Source organism: Barbus barbus (assembly GCF_936440315.1).
Source record: "Barbus barbus genome assembly, chromosome: 50".
Lineage (NCBI taxonomy): Eukaryota > Metazoa > Chordata > Actinopteri > Cypriniformes > Cyprinidae > Barbus > Barbus barbus.
In genome coordinates this window covers 421,422-440,423 of record NC_136728.1, presented here as the reverse complement: position 1 = coordinate 440,423, position 19,002 = coordinate 421,422, and the positions used below count along the sequence as shown (strand labels likewise).

The window sequence follows — 19,002 nt, the reverse complement described above, 5'->3', positions numbered from 1 at the left end:
TCAGTTCAGCTGTTTTACACTGGTAGCAGCAGTATGTCTACACATGCTTACAGTGTAATTACACAAATGAGTAATAACGAGTAATATAAATTATGGACTTGCTTTAGGGCGTGACTTAAGGATAGTTGCTTGTGAGTATGTATAATTTACTGTTATCACCATATGAAGTAACGTACATAACAAGGTCACTGTAATATGAAGTGGTTTTTAGCGCTCTTAAAAATAAAGGTGCTTTAAAGGTTCTTCACAGCGATGCCGAACTGTTTTTTTTTTTGTTCCACAAGAACCATTCAGTCAAAGGTTCTTTAAAGAACCATCTCTTTCTTACCTTTTTATAATCTGAAGAACCTTCAAAAGAAGCTTTTGTGAAACAGAAAGGTTGTTCAGATGTTAAAGGATCTTTATGGGACCATTTAGACAGAAAAGGTTCTTCTATGGCATCCTGAAGCACCTTTATTTTTAAGAATGCAGTAAATAGTACTTAAACACACATAATATGCGCAAATTCAATGATTGAACTAATATAGTGCATGTTGGCTAGAAGTGACTGTTTTAAATTCCTCATGTTGTAGGGACGGTCATTAATTCTGTATTGTGTTACGGGTGTAATGAGCTTAATTATGTCGAGTACATTGCACCTATTTAGTGAACGGTCTCTGTGTGTTTGTTGGAGAACGGAGAGCCGAACTGACTTTCTCTCAGAGCATTATTCTTCCAGTCGCTCTCTCTGTCCTAAACTAAACATCTCTCCGTCGTGTGGTTGTTATCATCTGTTTGGCTGTTTCCTGTGAGGCTTCTCTGCTCTGTTCAGTGTCGTCCGCCGAGGGATTTGGACAGGAAAGCACGGACTTTAGCTCTGTTCGGGGGGCAGAAGTTCACACATAAGATTTACTGTGCTTCCATCTGTTTGGAGGAGAGACGTGACAGCTGTTGCTCTTTCACAAGTATAAATACAAAGATATGAATATCACTGAAGCTCTGTAGGCTTTTGTAGCTTCCTTAAAGCTACATCTCTGCACGAGCCATGTGCAGAAATCTGGGTTTGTTCTGCTTTTGGATGAAAAGATAAACAAACATTTCGTTCTGTGTGCCTTTCATTTCAATTCTCATCCATGAACTGAGCCGATAAGTGAAAGTCTGCCGCGCACATAGTCTGATTTAGCTGCTCCCATCATTTACACGGGATTATGAATCATCTTTATAATGAAAATGTTAATATTTGATCACATTCTGCCACATTTAGCAGCTTTTGTCCTAATGGTTTCTCAGGTGTGGGTCAGAAGTATAATGGAGTTCATTTCCTCACGTCAGTGTTATTAATTGTGTGTTCCAGCGGCGTTCTTCATGGAGCACTGGAAGAGGCGGCAGATGCGGCTCAACTACGAGTGGGATCTCACAGGGTTCGAGGAGGAGGAGGTCTGATCACACCACACTCACATTAACACACCACACACCATCAGTGGAGCTCATTTCACTAGTCTGTCATTTAACGCTGTCGTCCTCTTCTTCCCCTGGGGTGTGTGTAGGAAGCACTGAAGGTTTGAGCATATTCTGAACTCTCTAAACACCGCTGTCGCTTCATCCGCTATCACAGACTAGCATGTGCTGAACCTTCTAACAAACACTCACCTGAAGAAGCGCACTCTTTCTTTCTTTCTTTCTTTCTTTCTTTCTTTCTTTCTTTCTTTCTTTCTTTCTTTCTTTCTTTCTTTCTTCCCTGTTGAGAAAACCAGCATGCTGGTCCTGAGCAGAAGCTAGTTGTTTTGGACCAGCTTAAACCAGCTCAAACCACCTGCCATGCTTCAAAACAGACCTAACCAGCATGTTCTGAATTTTTCAACAGGGTTTCTTTCTTTCTTTCTTTCTTTCTTTCTTTCTTTCTTTCTTTCTTTCTTTCTTTCTTTCTTTCTGTGTCAGTTTTGTCATATATATTGTCATTTATTTTGTCAGGATCACCCGCGAGCTGAATATGAATTCCGAGTCATGCAGAAATCGCTGAAGAAAGACCATAAATCACAGGTGATACTGCATGTGTTGTTCTTGCAATGAATGTGAAAATGAACTCACTGTTATATATTTGAAGCTGCTTTGAAACAATATGGATTGCCAAAATAAACTACATTATTTTATAGTACTTTTTTATTTAAATAATGTAATTGTTAATGATTTTGATTTAATATTTATAGCCAGTGTTAAGGTTACTTTGTGAATGTATTATGTTACAGATTACAAGTTACCCTATTAAAAATCGTATAAGTTGTGTAACTATTTCAGCTACTTTATTAAAGTAATGTAACTTATTACATTTGATTACTTTTCTAAATTTCTAACGTATGTTTTCAACTGTTAATCATTCGGAAACATGTAAAGCAGACAGGGTTATCATTACATTAGTGCTCAACACTGATTACTGTCAGACTTTCAAAACCCCTCATCACTCGAATTAAGATTATAATCATTTCATTTTAAAGCACAGCCACCACTAAATCAGACTTTAGCACATCTATGGGTAACACATTGTTTTAAGGTGTCCCTGTTACACGTTACATGTACTTACCAATATAATAACAATTACATAATTAATTACATGCAAGTAACCCTAAACCAAACCCTAATCCTAGCTCTACCCATTTAATGACTACATGTAGTTAATTAATATGACTTTGTAACAAGAACACCTTAAAATAAAGTTTAACCCCTCTTTTTACTTTGAGATCTCTGATTTAAATACAGATTTAAAAATCATAAGATATACTTTAATAGTTATGATATATATATATATATTTTTTATTACTAGAATAAATAGGTTTCCTGAGCTTGCAACATATGTGGAATATGTTTTGCGCTTGACTTATTTTTTTGTTTTTTTTGTTTCTTCTTTAGCCAGAGAAAGAAAAGCTCACATGTAGAGACAGATTTCCTGCGTATATGACGAACCTCATCATGATGCTTTTAATGGTAAGGCTGTCCTACATCAGCTCGTGTTTCATATGAATTTGTACATCTGACAACACATTTGGGTTATTCTTTATCATATTTGTTAACATTAGTTAATGCATTAGCTAACATAAACTAACAATGAGGAATTTATTTTTTACAGCATTTCTTATTTTTTTTTATTTATTTTTTTTACAGTATGTTAGGTTTATAGAGATATTAATGTTGTTCATGTTCATTCACGGTGAATTAACTAAAACATTTGATTTAAAAAAAGGTAAATGTTGAAATCAGCATTAACTGAATAAATGCTGTAAAAGCATTGTTACTTGTTAGTTCATGTTAACTAATGCTAACAGATGAAAACATAATGTAAAGTATCTTGTATATATTCATATTCAATCCATATATGAGCATGTGAATATGAATATGTTGGTATAAATACACTTGGCGCAGGCGGACGTCATGATTTCACGTAACCCTCTGATGCATGGTTTCAACTAGAGTGGACAGATCTTTAAAATCCATTTTAACCATCCAAACCACCGTGGGTGATGACCTTTGGCCCTTACCCATCATATGACTGTTCTCTGTATATGTCATTGTTTTCCTTATCTATGACAACATAAATTCAGCATTGCTGAGGAAAGTGGTGAAGCATCAGCTACCTCTGGAATATCTACCTCTGTCTTTTATTCCAAGAGATCCAGACAGGTACAAATATACTTTTTAAAGAATAATATATAAGGAACATGAGGTATTATTAATGGATGTGTTGCTGTTCACCCAAAATACATCTGTCTACTGTAGTGGGCACCATGCTTAAAAGGGCACTTCTGTTCAATATATATTACAGTTTAATATGCTTTTATTGAGCAAGGATGCATTAAACTGATGAAAAAAAGACAGTAAAGATGATGTTTCCACAAAATTATTAAGCAGCACAATTGTTTTTTGTTTTTTTTAGCTGCAAATCAGTATATTATAATAATGTCTGAAGGATCATGTAACACTAAGTGACAACTTGGATATTTTAGTTGAATAAACTTAACGTTTTTAGTCAGTGGGGTAACGTCTCGGTTACGTATGTAACCCTCGTTCCCTGAAGAAGGGAACGGAGACGTCACGTCGGTGACCGACGAATTGGGATCTCGCTTAGAGAGACCAATCCCCTACGAGAGTATCTAAACAAGCCAATGGATATTGGCATGCGATTATTGCATCCAGCTGCCGCTAATCACAGCGTGAGTATAAGTAGGCAGCGGGTGCAGCGCATATTCAGGTTTTCGCTGAGGAGCCGAGCCGGTGACTCAACAGGGTCTACAGTACGGACTCTCTGGAGCAGTTTTAGCAAGCCGACCCGAAAACGGAACCTCTCAGTGCTTCTACCCGTTTGAGGTGAGAACACAGGAGGAAACCGGTTCCACACGAAGGCTATAGAACCTAGCGAACGTGTTAGGGGTCGCCCAGCCCGCAGCTCTACAAATATCTGCCAGCGAGGCGCCACGAGCCAACGCCCAGGAGGATGCAACAGCTCTAGTAGAGTGAGCTCTCAACCTGAACGGGCAGGGCACACCCTGTACCTGATAAGCCAGGGTGATGGCGTCCACTATCCAGTGGGCCATTCTCTGCTTGGAGACGGCCTTCCCCTTCTGCCGGCCTCCGTGACAGACAAAGAGCTGGTCTGAGGTCCTGAAGCTTTGTGTCCTGTCAACGTAGCATCTTAGCGCTCGGATGGGACAAAGCAAAGCAAGGGCTGGGTCTGCCTCCTCCGAGGGCAGCGCTTGCAGGCTCACCACCTGGTCCCTGAAGGGAGTAGTGGGAACCTTGGGCACGTAGCCAGGCCGGGGCCTCAGGATTACCTGGGAGTCAGCCGGCCCGAACTCTAGGCACGAATCGTCGACCGAAAATGCGTGCAGGTCCCCTACCCTCTTGATGGAGGCCAATGCAAGCAGGAGCAGAGTCTTCATTGAAAGAAACTGCAGCTCAACTGACTGCAAAGGCTCAAATGGGGCCTGCTGTAGTGCTTTGAGCACTAGAGACAGGTCCCAAGAGGGTATAGAGGGGGGCCGTGGAGGATTTCATGCCCCCCTAAGGAACCTGATGACCAAGTCATGCTTACCCACCGACTTCCCTTCCACGGGGTCATGGTTGGCAGCAATCGCAGCCACATAGACTTTAAGGGTGGAGGGAGACAGCCTTCGCTCCAACCCCTGCTGCAAAAAGGAAAGCACGACTCTGATCGGGCACTTTCGGGGGTTTTCTCGGTGAGAAGAACACCACTCGACGAACAGGTTCCATTTCAAGGCGTAGGCCTGTCTCGTGGACGGCGCTCTAGCCGAAGTGATGGTGTCAACTACCCCTTGGGGTAGGTCACCTAGAACCTCCGCGTCCCGTCCAGGGACCAGACATGTAGCTTCCAGAGGTCTGGACGCGGGTGCCATAAGGTGCCCCGTCTCTGAGTCAGTAGATCCTTCCTCAGAGGAATCTGCCAAGGAGGGGCTGTCACGAGCATTAGTTCTGAGAACCAAGTCCGAGTGGGCCAGTACGGCGCCACGAGCAGGACCTGCTCCTCGTCCTCCCTGATCTTGCATATTGTTTGTGCGAGAAGGCTCACTGGGGGAAACGCATACTTGCGAAGGCCCCGCGGCCAGCTGTGTGCCAGTGCATCCGTGCCGAGTGTTCCCTCGGCCAGGGAGTAAAACATCTGGCAATGAGAGGTTTCTAGAGACGCAAACAGGTCTACCTGAGCAGGTCCGAAACGTCTCCAAATCAGCTGGACCGTCTGGGGATGGAGTCTCCATTCTCCGGGGAGCGCAGCTCGTGACAGCTCGTCGGCTGCCCGGTTGAGCAAGCCCGGAATATGAATGGCACGAAGCGACCTCAGATGCTTCTGACTCCAGAGGAGGAGGTGGAGGGCGAGTTGTGACATGCGACGGGAGCGCAGACCACCTTGTCGTGTGCGGACCAGTACGTGTTTGCCTCGTAACCACTTTCTGAGACAGATCAAGGCCAGACGTACCGCTAGCAACTCTAGGCAATTGACGTGCCAGTGCAGTTGGGGGCCCATCCAAACCCCCGACACCGCAAGCCCGTCGAACGTGGCACCCCAGCCGGTGGTGGAGGCATCCATGAAAATCACAGCATGCCTGGAGACCTGTTCCAGGGGCACTCCTGCCCGCAGAAACGAAAGGTCTGACCACGGGGTGAGGGTGAGGCGGCAGGCCGGTGTGACTTGGACCCGGTGAGTGCCGCGCTGCCACGCCCACCTCGGGACTCGGCCATGGAGCCAGTGTTGAAGCGGCCTCATATGAAGCAGCCCCAGCGGCGTGACTGCCGCTGCAGCTGCCATATGCCCCAGGAGCCTCTGAAATTGTTTCAGTGGGGCCGCTGTCCTGTTCTTGAACGCATTCAAGCAGTTCAACACCGACTGATCACGTTCCTGCGTGAGGCGTGCTGTCTGACTGACCAAATCCAACTCCATACCGAGAAAAGAGATCCTCTGCGTCGGGGAGAGTTTGCTCTTTTCCCAGTTTACCCGAAGGCCCAACTGGCTGAGGTGTGAGAGCACCAAATCCCTGTGTTCGCACAACTGGTCCTGAGACTGAGCCAGTATGGGCCAGTCGTTGAGGTAGTTGAAAATGCGAACTCATGGGAACAAGGGCTGCCTCCGCAACTTTCGTGAAGACACGGGGTAACAGGGACAGCCCGAAGGGCAGGACCTTGTACTGATATGCCCGTCCTTCGACGCAAACCGCAGGAATGGCCTGTGGCGCGGAAGGGATCGACACATGGAAGTACACGTCCTTCAGGTCGACCGCTGCAAACCAATCTCGGGGACGGATGCACCCAAAGATGCGTTTCTGCGTGAGCGTCTTGAACGAAAGCCTGTGAAGGGCCCAGTTCCAGACACGCAGATCCAAGATTGGTCGTAACCCACCGCTTTCTTGGGTACAATGAAGTAAGGGTTGCAAGCCCTGTCTTCATATCGGCTGGAGGGACCGGCTCCATCGCGTCCTCCTCCACACGAGACATGAGCATCAGCTGCCTTCACTGCTGTGGGTTGGATGCCCCTGAACTTGGGAGGAAACTGAGCCGCATAGCCGAGTCAGATGGTCCACTGGAGCCAGCAAGACGGGCTGGGTAGACGCAGGCACCCAAACACCGTACAAGCGGACCAGCGGGACCACCGACGTACCCGCGGTGGGGCAGCGAGGTGGAACACAGGAACACGGCCCGTGGCGGACCAAGGGGTCCGAGTGTGCGGTGCGCGCTTACCTGGTTCCGAGGTTTGGCAGAGGGTGCGTGAGTAGGGCATTGGATGACGCTCTCGAACCGCCCACTGCCCGCTGGCGAAGAGGAGGATGAGCGCGGTCCGGAGTTGGTCCGTCCGTGACTCTCCATGCCCTCTTGGGACCCAGAGGCAGAGACAACCGCTTCTTGTCGAGATTTTTGAAATAGAAGAATCTCCACCCGGCCCTCCTCCGGGGGAGGGGGAGGCGCATCCGCCACCTCCCAAAGCAGTCCTCTCTCTCTGTCTGGGTCGCCCGTCCTGTGCCTCTTGCTCTTCCGCTCACCGCCAGGTTTGACGGGGGCCAGGACGGGCGGGGCGGCCTGCCTACGCCCAGCTCAACGGCACCGCTTCTGGAAGCTGCTGCGGATGCGGTGCGGGAGCAGGGACGGACGCAGGGGCCGCCCTCGGCGACAAGCAGGTTGGGGCGCTGCAGCCGGCGGACGGGTGGAGGCAGCAGCTGCCCGCCGGGGCAGGAGGTGTTGGATCGCCTCAGCCTGCTCGTGAGCAGCCGAGAACTGCTGGGCCATGTTCTTGACTGCGTCGCTGAAGAGGCCAGTCTGGGACACAGGGCCCTTGAGGAACCGATACTTTGTCGGCGTCCCGATGTCGACCAGACACAGCCAGGGGTGAACGTCCTGGACCACAAGTGTGGACATCGCACGTCCCAGAGACCGCGTCACCTTCGTCGCTCGTAGCGCGAGGCCCTAGGTACAAGCTCTCAGAGCTTCCGGATCGTAACCACCCCCGTGCATGTCCTCAGTGCTTTTCGCCTGAGGACCCTGCAGTAACGCCATAGCGTAAGGTGGAGGCAGCTTCCCCACAGGCCATATAAGCACCGCCGGACAGACCAGACGAGTACCTACAGGCCCGGAAGGGGAGGCACGGTTCGCCCCGCCGAGTAGAGACGGTATTAGGACACAACTGCATCGCAACCGACCGCTCCACCGGGGGGACCCCCGTATAACCCCTAGCTGCGCCACCACCGAGGGTGGTGAGGGGGAGGAGTTAACAGGGTGGTTTCTGGCAGTAAAAGGTGCCGTCCACGACCTGGTAGCTCCCCATGCACCTCCGGGAAGAGAGGCACTGGGGCAGGGCGCTGAGAACCAGCGCAAGCTACCCCGAGAAACCAGTCGTCCAACCTCGAGGGCTCGGGACACGGTGGGATCTCCACTCGAGCCCTACCCTCTCAGTGGCCCGGGAAAGCATAGCCGTGATTTCTAGATCCGATTCAGGCACTGCTACTGCCGGAGCAGCAGCAGCCGAATCTTCTTGCCCAGAAATCTCCAGCTCACCCTCCGATGCAGCAGTCGACGTCTGGTCATCGGGAGGAGCGCCAGGGTAACTGCTGGTGCTCCCCTTGTAGAGGGCCCAGCACGTTCCACTGACAGCTCAACTGGTTTTGGAGCGCAAGAGGGGCGATAGTCCCTCAAGGGTTGGTTCCCTGGAGGGTTTGCCACCATGCCACCGCCTGAAATGGTCCCCGTCTGTCTGCAGCCAGAACGAGAGCCAAATCAAGGCAGAGGCAACAGAGCTCCGTCCCTTTGTCGAGGTATCAGAGCCTGGCCCGCAACTCCAAGATGATCATCTTCCCACCATGAGAAGATGCCTCATCCATGAGCGCCACCTCAGCATGCTTACTGCCCAGGCATGTGAGGCAGCGATCATGACCATCACCCGGCACCAGGTAACGACCGCATCCAGAAACGCACGGGTGACACGTTGTCTGAAGCAAGACCCAACTCGTCTTTACAAAGACGTAACGTCGAGTTTGCCAGATGCAACGTCGTCTTTAAAAAGACGCACCCGTGAATGCTCTTTTAGAGAAATCACTCTTTCAGTGTGCTGAAGCGCACAGGGGAGATGGCCGTTTGCAACACAATCAGGGGGTAGTGCAACCTGATGTGTGCAATCCACTCGACACAGGAAGAACCACCGCCGCTGACGCGCCGTACCACCAGCACAAGAATGCCTCGAAGAGCGCACTGACTTGCAGACACTGTAGGTTGGTCAGGAGCAGAACGATGAACGCTCGGCTCCGAAGCGAAAAGCTGAACATGCGCTGCACCCGCTGCCTACTTATACTCACGCTGTGATTAGCGGCAGCTGGATGCAATAATCGCATGCCAATATCCATTGGCTTGTTTAGATACTCTCGTAGGGGATTGGTCTCTCTAAGCGAGATCCCAATTCGTCGGTCACCGACGTGACTCGGAGTGACCGACTGATAGGGAACAAATTATTTTAAGTTGAAAAAGTTTTTTTTTTTTTTTTTACAGTGTGAAGACTGGAGTAATGATGCTGAAAATTCAGCTTTGATCACAGAAATCAATTACATTTTACAATATATTCACATAAAAAATGTTTTTTAAGTGGTAAAACTATCTAAGAATATTACTGTTTTTACTAGTGCTGTAATAAACACTGCAGCTTTCCGTAAAAATGGTCACACTTTATTTTAAGGTCCAATTCTCACTATTAACTATGAAATTTTGACTCAATAATCTTGTAATTACTGTTTAATAATAGTTAGTAATATAGTTGTTAATTTCGGTATTGGGTAGGATTAGGGATGTGGAATATGGTCATGGAGAATAAATGCTTTATTAGTACTAATAAGCAGCCAATATGCTAGTAATATGAATGCTAATAAGCAACTTGTTATTAGTGAGAACTGGTCCCTAAACTAAGGCATTATCAAAAAAATAATTGTCAGTTTTGATTTCAAGATGACATTAAGTGAAAAGTAATTAAATTAAGATCAATGACACATTTTACCTGTAATAAAACAAGTGGAAGTTCTATTAGTCTGCATGTACGTACACTTAATGAACAGATCTATTTTGACATAACACTATTATGCTCAGAAGAGTTTGGAAGCATGCTGGTATCATTATTAGTTTCTGGTAGAGAAAGCAGATGCTGTTTGAGCCGTCATCAGCAGAATATCCAAACAAACACTGGTCCAGAATCACGACCTTACGGTCAAATACTGAAGCTTTTGGGACATCCTAAAAATACACATGACAGAAATAGTCCAGTACTGAGGAGATTGCCAAAACGCCTCCAGCTACTGGACAACAACAATCTGACAAGCAGCTACACGAAGCCTCTCGTCCACGTTTACAACCCAAATTCCGGAAATGTTGGGACATTTTTTAAATTTGAATAAAATGAAAACTAAAAGAATTTCAAATCACATGAGCCAATATTTTATTTACAATAGAACGTAGATAACATAACAAATGTTTAAACTGAGAAATTTTAAAATTTTATGCACAAAATGAGCTCATTTCAAATATGATGCCTGCTACAGGTCTCAAATGGTTGGGACGGGGGCATGTTTACCATGATGTAGCATCTCCTCTTCTTTTCAAAACAGTTTGAAGACGTCTGGGCATCGAGGTTATGAGTTTCTGGAGTTTTGTAGTTGGAATTTGGTCCCATTCTTGCCTGATATAGGTTTCCAGCTGCTGAAGAGTTTGTGGTCATCTTTGACGTGTTTTTCGTTTAATGATGTACCAAATGTTCTCTATAGGTGAAAGATGTGGACTGCAGGCAGGCCAATTCAGCAGCGGACTCTTCTACTACGAAGCCACGCTGTTGTAATAGCTGCAGTATGAGGTTTTGCATTGTCCTGCTGAAATAGACGTCATCTGGAGGGGAGCATATGTTGCTCAAGTCAAAGTTTATTTCTATAGAACGTTTAAAAGCAACAGAGTTGCACCAAAGTGCTGTACAACAAATACAAATACAATACAGCAAAAACAGAGAAAAAAAAAAAAAAAAACAGAGCCTTAAGCAGGCATTATTCAAAAGCCAGGGAGAACAAATAGACTTAAAACTAGCTAGCGAAGGAGCGAGTCTCACATTTACAGGCAGACTATTCCAAAGTTTCGGGGCTGCAGCTGAAAAAGCCCGGCCACCCTTGGTTTTACAGCGACAACGTGGGACCGTTAAAAGAAACTGATTACTGGACCTAAGAGCTCTTTGAGGAGAATAAGCAATCAGAAGGTCACTGATATATTTTGGTGCAAGGCCAGCTAGCGCCTTGTACACATAAACAGCTATTTTAAAATCGATTCTGAACTTTACAGGAAGCCAATGTAAAGATGCTAAGATTGGAGAAATGTGATCCTTCTTTCTTGTTCCAGTAAGAAGCCTCTGCAGCATTCTGGACAGTTTGCAAGCGAGAAATCGCCGATTGAGGCAGTCCCCAATAAAGGGAATTACAGTAGTCCAAGCGAGATGTTATGAAAGCATGTATTACAGTCTCCAAGTCTTTATGAGGCAACAATTGTTTCAACTTAGCAATGGATCTAAGATGGAAAAAGCTCCCCTTTACCACTGTACTAATTTGTTTATCGAATTTAAGAAACAAATCAAATGTAACCCCAAGATTTCTTACATATGGTTGAACACTAGCGGAAGGGGACCCTAAATTAAAATCAGATGAATATCTAGAGTGACCTAAAATCAAAATTTCACTTTTGCTTTCATTTAATTGTAGAAAGTTATCAGCCATCCAACCTTTTATCTCCTCAAAACAGTCATCAAGCACATCCAAAGAGCCACTGCCGTCAGTTTTTGCTGGAAGATAAAACTGTGTATCGTCAGCATGACAGTGGTAAGAGAGCTTATATTTCTTAAAAATAGCTCCCAAAGGAAGCATGTATAGTGAAAAGAGAAGAGGGCCTAAGATAGAACCTTGGGGTACGCCACATGTTGTGTCGAATGCCACACTAAGATCCAACAAAACAAGTACCGCATGAGAACCAGTGTCAAGTATTTGCAGAAGGTCATTACTGACTTCCAAAACATGCAAGCTGCCCATACCGTATGCACTTATGCACCCCCATACCAAGGTTATTTTTGTAAACGAAAACTGAAACTAAGACTAAAACTATTGGTCAAAAAACATTTTCGTAAACTGAAATAAAATTAAACTTTCTAAATAAATGAAAAACTAAAACTAAACGAAACTAACAACAGTAACTGAAAAAATAACTAAAATAAAATAATAATTAGCAAAAATAAATAATTGTGTTCGTGATTTAATAAACTCTTGTTCTGTGTCAGAAAATTGGACCTGTGGTTGTTTAGGGAAATAGAGCGATTCATGCACGTGAGCTGCGTCCTAAGCGGCTATTCACAGAGAATGCGGTTTTGCTTTAAAAAAAAAAAAACGACACGGTTATGACATGGGAAATAATAATAATGCACACCTTACTGTTTCGTGCAGTGCTGAACAAAGCGCACGGCGAGGAAGAAGAACAATTAAGCAGTCTTTTAATATACAATCCAGGAAGAATATACAAAGTAGTCCAATAGCACAAACACGGAAACAAGAAATAATAACCGACAAACTAAAAACTCAAAAGCAGGATCTTATAAAGGGCAGATAATGAGGACCGACAGGTGAACACAATGACTAATTAGACAAAATGGGGAAAACTAGGTCACAAGGGAAGACACACGTTACACTTACAGCGCATGAACATTTAAAAGCGTGCTTGACATGCGAGAACAACATGAGAGTGAGTTAACAGACACAGAATGAACATTTTTGGATGAGCTGACTTTAGTGAATAGTCATTTTGTCACGCTTTGCGATTACTATCGTAACGTCCGCCTCGAGTCCATGACACGAGCACCGCCTTGACTGTATAAAACTCATCCAAAATGAGAGAAAGCGATAGCCGCACTGTGTTTTCAGCGCTTGCCGTGTTGTGTAAAAGGGGCTTTAGAACGGGGATTGATTGCGCTGCTCATTTGAAGCGCGTGCGCGCTGGAGCGGCTCATCAAAGTAAAGTGCAAACATCATTTAAATCACCATATCGCATTTATTTTTGAGTAGTATGAGGTTTCAAAGCATTTTAGATTGTTTCTTCTTATTGTGTACGTTCACAGAGGGAGAGACGGGACATACACTATACTATAGTGTGCACCGGTGGCGCTGTGCAAAAAAGATCCAACAAATTAATGTATTGAAAACACAGATGGACAAAAATAAAGTTTACAGAGTTTCAATGACGATTGCAAAGAACATGCCTGCACCTCAGACTACAATTCCCATCATCCATTGCACTGACGACACACACAGCTGATTGCACTGATCACTCAGCTGATTGCACTGATCAATTTTCGTTGCTTTCGTCAACGAAAATTATGACTAAATATCGTCGTCAACTAACCTTTATCACGTGACGAAAACGAGACGAGACGAAACGTAAATGCTGGTCATGTGACGATGTCGATAATTAAATGTATAATGCAATATTGTTGACAAATAAAAACGAGACTAAATGTGGTTTACAAAATAAAAACTATGCTAAAATGTCTCTTCATTTTCGCTGACTAAAACTCGTTTAGTCACGTTATCATTATTATTTTGCAGTATTTCTGTTTCCGGTGTCTCACTTCAGGATGCAGTGAGACACTCGCAGGATGCAGGCGACGTCACTTCCTCAAGCCCCACTCGCGGCATTATTTAGAAGACGACAACAAAGTTAAGTCTGACACAGAGAAAGGGACCGATGACCGGCCAGCCGGGGTTCGTCTTTGGGAGATGTGTGTGTACTTCTAACATGTTTGGTTGGTAAAATAAATGTTGTAAATTCAAATCAGAGCGTCTTCCGTGTTTGGAATGGATGTATTCTTGAGTCTATAAGGTAACAATAATATAATAAGATAGCCTTGTTTGAAATGGGTTTGGCTAAAAGAAAATTTTGGTTTTGTCTATACTACTAGGTACTTATACTATATTGACAAAGACTAGACTAAAACTAAAATTAAAACAGACCGCCAAAAACAACACTAATGATCACACACCCTACATAAACCATGGACTTCCTCTTCCTCTCGGCCGAGTATTGTATAGGGCATATCCTAGCGATAGCTACTCTACGGAGCCCACTCAGTTGTTCTAGTCTTGCCTTGCCTGTTTCCTTGTGTTTTGATATCTGCCCGTGTTACCTGGATTACCCCTTCTGTCAAGCCCCTTTGGATATTGTATGCCGATCGCCGACCACGCCTGTTTACTTGAGTACACTTCTGTCTTGCCCTCTCTATACCTGTTTGCTGTTTGTTCGACCCTGCCTGTTATTGACCATGCCTGTAAATAAAAGCTTGCAGAATACTCGGCCACACAAGATCCAGCAGCTTTTCAAGTGGACAATGGCCAGGTATGGATATTGCAAGACTGTTATTGTCCCTCGAACAGGGCACACGTTCGCTCGAGGACTATATTCAAGAATATGTGAACATCGCTTATTACTCTGATCTACCAGACTGTGTTTTGATAGATTATTTTTGTGAGGGCATTAACCAGCCGCTCAAAACACGATTAACCCTTGAAGGTCCCCGATCATCTCTAAGTGAGTTTATGGAGTATGCTTTATTGACTGTTGGTTCAGCGTTCACTGTGGGTGCCGCGGAGGAACGCGACACCGCACTCACTTGTGTAATGGCGGCCGCACCAGAGCACGCTCACAAAATGGCGGCGACAGCGGATCTTGATCGCAAAATGGCGGACACAACAGCATCCCGTTCTGTCACAGCTGCCAACCACGAGTCGAACCGAGTCACAGCTGTTCGTCACGAGTCGAGCCAAGTCACAGCTGATCGTCACGAGTCCATTCAAGTCACAGTTGATGTTAAAGAGCCAAGTCAAGTCACAGCTGATGTTAACGAGCCAAGTCAAGTCACAGTTAATTGCCGTGAGTCAAGCCAGGCCGCAGTTGATCTTCGTGAGTCAAGCCAAGTCACCGTTGATCATCACAAGTCAAGTCATGTCTCCGCTGATCTGCCAGAGTCTCACCACGTCTCCGCTGATCTGCCAGAGTCTCACCACGTCTCCGCTGATCTGCCAGATTCTCTTCACGTCACAGTTGAGCAGCCAGAGTCTGGTCTCGTCCTGTCTGTCACACCCAGATATTCAAGGTCAGTCCTTCAGTATCCTAGTCTGGCATCCAGTGTGAGGGATGCACCGCTGGTGTCTGCACGCGCAGCTGGCATCGCCAAGCCCACTCACTTTAGCCCTCCTGTCCCTGAACTGATTCCCCTGTCTGTAGTGCTTCCCACAATGGGGATCACTTTATGGTGTATTTGGGCTGCATACACCACCACTGAAACTCTAGAGACGGCCCGCTGCAGCTTCTGCAAAGGTGGCGGCTGATGCTGCAGAACCTTCTCAAGCAGCGGTGCTCTCTTTAATTCCTTGCATGGTGGTGGTGCCCAGTAATACACTCGCAGCCTGTCATGTCACGGTCAAAGGTACCATTGCTGAACTCTCTGCATTTGTTGAAACTCCTGATGGTACTGCTGTAGAACCTCTAGAGGTGGCGGCATCCACTGCAGAACCTCCAGAGGTGTCAGTGGTATCCACTTATCAGCTCTCACCCTGTCCTGTCATGGCTAAAGAGGCCGTCTGTGAACTCTCGTCCTGTCCTGTCATGGCTAAAGAGGCCGTCAGTGAACCCTTGCTTCGCTCTGGGCCGGCCGATAGGGCTGTCCCTGAACTCTCGTCCTGTCCTGTCACGGCTACAGAGGCTGTTTTGCGGCGCCTATAGGGGCCATTTGTGAATCCTCATTGATGCCTGTTACGGCCATGGAAACTCTAAATTAAGTTTATGTCTGCCCCGTTAACCCTGTCACTGACAAAATAACCACACATGAACTATCTGTTTGTTCAGTTTCAGTCAGCGAACCTCTTGATGATTGCTTTGTGTTCCCTACCATGGTCCCTGAGACCGTGAATGCACTGTCTGTGTTGTCTGTCTCTACTCGCCCCAGATCTCTGTCTATGCCAGGGTCCTCCGCCTTGTCTGCTCCGGCCTGGTGGTTTCCTGTGTCGTTCTCGTGGTCTTCTATTCCGCTCCAGTCTTCTGCTCCGCCGTGGTGGTCTTCTGCTCAGGTCTGGTGGTCTTCTGCTCCGTCTGCCCCGCCGTGATGGTCTTCTACTCCGTTCTGGTGGTTTCCTGCTCCACCTGCTCTGCCATGCAGATCTTCTGCTCCGCCCTGGTGGGCTCCTGTTACGTCTGCTCCGCCCTGTTGGGCTCATGTCCCATCCGCTCCACCCTGGTGGACTCCTGTTCCGTCTGATTCCGCACTGGTGGGCTCCAGTCCCGTCCGCTCCGCCCTGGTGGGCTCCAGTTCTGTCGACTCCGCCCTGGCTTCCTACTCTGCCGGCTCTGTCCCCGGCCACTTCACTTCCACGTGGACCTGGCCCTCCGTCCCTCTCCCTGTTCCGCCTCCGCTCCACCGCCCTCCTGGATTGTATAGGAGCATCTGGAAGCCGCTCCTTGGGGGGGGGGCTATGTCATGAATCTGGTCTATGAACTTCCGTTAACTCACCACCAGAGGTCACTCACTCACCACATGGACTCTTGCACCACACTAACTGTTGCACGCCACCTCAGACTACAATTCCCATCATCCATTGCACTGACGACACATATAGCTGATTGCACTGATCACACAGCTGATTGCACTGATCACACACCCTACATAAACCATGGACTTCCTCTTCCTCTTGGCCGAGTATTGTATAGCTACTCTACGGAGCCCACTCAGTTGTTCTAGTCTTGCCTTGCCTGTTTCCTTGTGTTTTGATATCTGCCCGTGTTACCTGGATTACCCCTTCTGTCAAGCCCCTTTGGATATTGTACGCCGATCGCCCACCACGCCTGTTTATTTGAGTACTCTTTTGTCTTGCCCTCTCTATACCTGTTTGCTGTTTGTTCGACCCTGCCTGTTATTGACCATGCCTGTAAATAAAAGCTTGCACTTGGATCCGCACATCTTGTTTGCCCCATAACAGTTAAATTATAATTACTAAAACTAAAACTGAAACTAAAATATATAAAAACTAAATAGAAATGTGTTCACAAAATAAAAACTAAATTAAAACTAACAAAACCATTAATGAAACTAACTAAAACTAAACTGAAATTATAGTAAATTTGAAAACTATATTAAAAACTAAATATTCAAAACTAATTAAAAAATTCAAAACTATAATATCCTTGCCCCATACCATCAGAGATGCTGGCTTTAGAACTGAACGCTGATGGCACGCTGGACGGTCTCCCTCCTCTTTAGCCGGAAGACACAGCGTCCGTGATTTCCAACAAGAATGTCAAATTTGGACTTTTGGGCACGGAGGATTGTGTTTACTGACAGTGGTTTCTGGAAGTATTCCTGGGCCCATTTAGTAATGTCAATGACAGAATCATGCCGATGAGTGATGCAGTGTCGTCTGAAGGCCCGAAGACCACGGCCTTCCAACAAAGGTCTTCAGCCTTGTCCCTTACTCACAGAGATTTCTCCAGTTTCTCTGAATCTTTTGATGATGTTATGCACTGTAGATGATGAGATTTGCAAACCTTTGTAATTTGAAGTTGAGGAACGTTGTTTTTAAAGTATTCCACAATCTTTTTATGCACTCTTTCACAGATTGGAGAGCCTCTGCCCATATTTAGTTCTGAGAGACTCTGCCTGATGTCAATTAACTTAATTAGCTGCCAGATGTTCTCCCAGCTGAATCTTTTCAAAATTTCTTGAGCCCTTTATTGCCCGTGACAACTATTTTGAGACATGTAGCAGCCATCAAATTAGAAATAAGCTCATTTAGTGGATAAAAGTGTAACATTTCTCAGTTTAAACATTTGTTATGTTATCTATGTTCTATTGTGAATAAAATATTGGCTCATGTGATTTGAAAGTCTTTTAGTTTTCATTTTATTCAAATTTAAAAAACGTCCCAACATTTTCAGAATTTGGGTTGTACATACCTTTTATCTGCCTTTATAATACATTTTTAAAAGACCAATCTGCCAGTGGTTTCTTAAAAAAAAAGTAGGTTTTTTTATGATACTTAAAATTTTGACACAATAGCAGAAGATTTCCATATACAGTTTTTTTACAATCACTTCGCTACTATTTTCAGAACCTTGATGTCATTTTTCACAACTCTAGACACAAAACTCAAAACGGTTATCACTTGTAACACAGGCTGTCTAATGTTCAAAACATTGCATTGTGCATTCACATCTTTAAAGAAATCTTGCACTTGCCCAATGATTGGTTCAAAAAACAAATTTACTGTGAAATACCATCAAAACATAACTATAGATCACCCACACACAAGCAACCGATAGTTTCACTGTGTCATTGTTCGTACAATCATTAAATATTGTAGAACAAAATAGGTGATACAGGTTTCATTATGGTACTACATGTACAGTAAATACATCTCTGTAAAAGTACTGCAGTGGTAGAGAGAATACTACAGACACAGTGGAATCATTGAAAAAAGTTTGTAATATATTGATGCAAAACACTACAGTACAATCACAACATAGGTTTATTTGAATCAAAACAAAAATACAGTAATTAGCTATGAAATAGAAAAGACAGTACTGTAAAACATCAAATGCAGTGTTCCTCAACGTGCTTGTACTGTAAGAAACAAAACAGGAGTGATTACTGTACTTCTACATTGTCATCAACTCTGTGTTGTGGATTTGGCCACAGGTTCTTATCTACATCACAATGGATGTTTTCATTAGCCAAACATCTTGGAAAAAACCTTCGGGCATGGCGAATCCAGGCCTGACACTGGTCTGCTGTGATGTCATTGCAGGCGTCATCCATGGCCTGGAGAAGAGTGACTTGTTCATGAGTGTGCCTATCATGAACCTTCCATCTCCATGCGGAGAACAATTCCTCAATCGGGTTAAGGAAGAGAGAGTATGGGGGTAAATACAGGGTGG

The 19,002-nt window shown here is 45.3% G+C and overlaps 1 protein-coding gene across 1 annotated transcript in view; it reads left to right on the top strand.

Annotated features, from left to right (window-relative positions):
- LOC306868103 (anoctamin-1-like) overlaps positions 1-19,002 on the top strand; it is a 47,675-nt gene that overhangs the window by 15,489 nt on the left and 13,184 nt on the right. Inside the window, exons 12-14 of the mRNA XM_079414126.1 lie at positions 1,334-1,416; positions 1,951-2,019; positions 2,884-2,958. Of these exons, the coding sequence (XP_079270252.1) occupies positions 1,334-1,416; positions 1,951-2,019; positions 2,884-2,958 (227 nt within the window). The remainder of the gene's footprint in view (positions 1-1,333; positions 1,417-1,950; positions 2,020-2,883; positions 2,959-19,002) is intronic.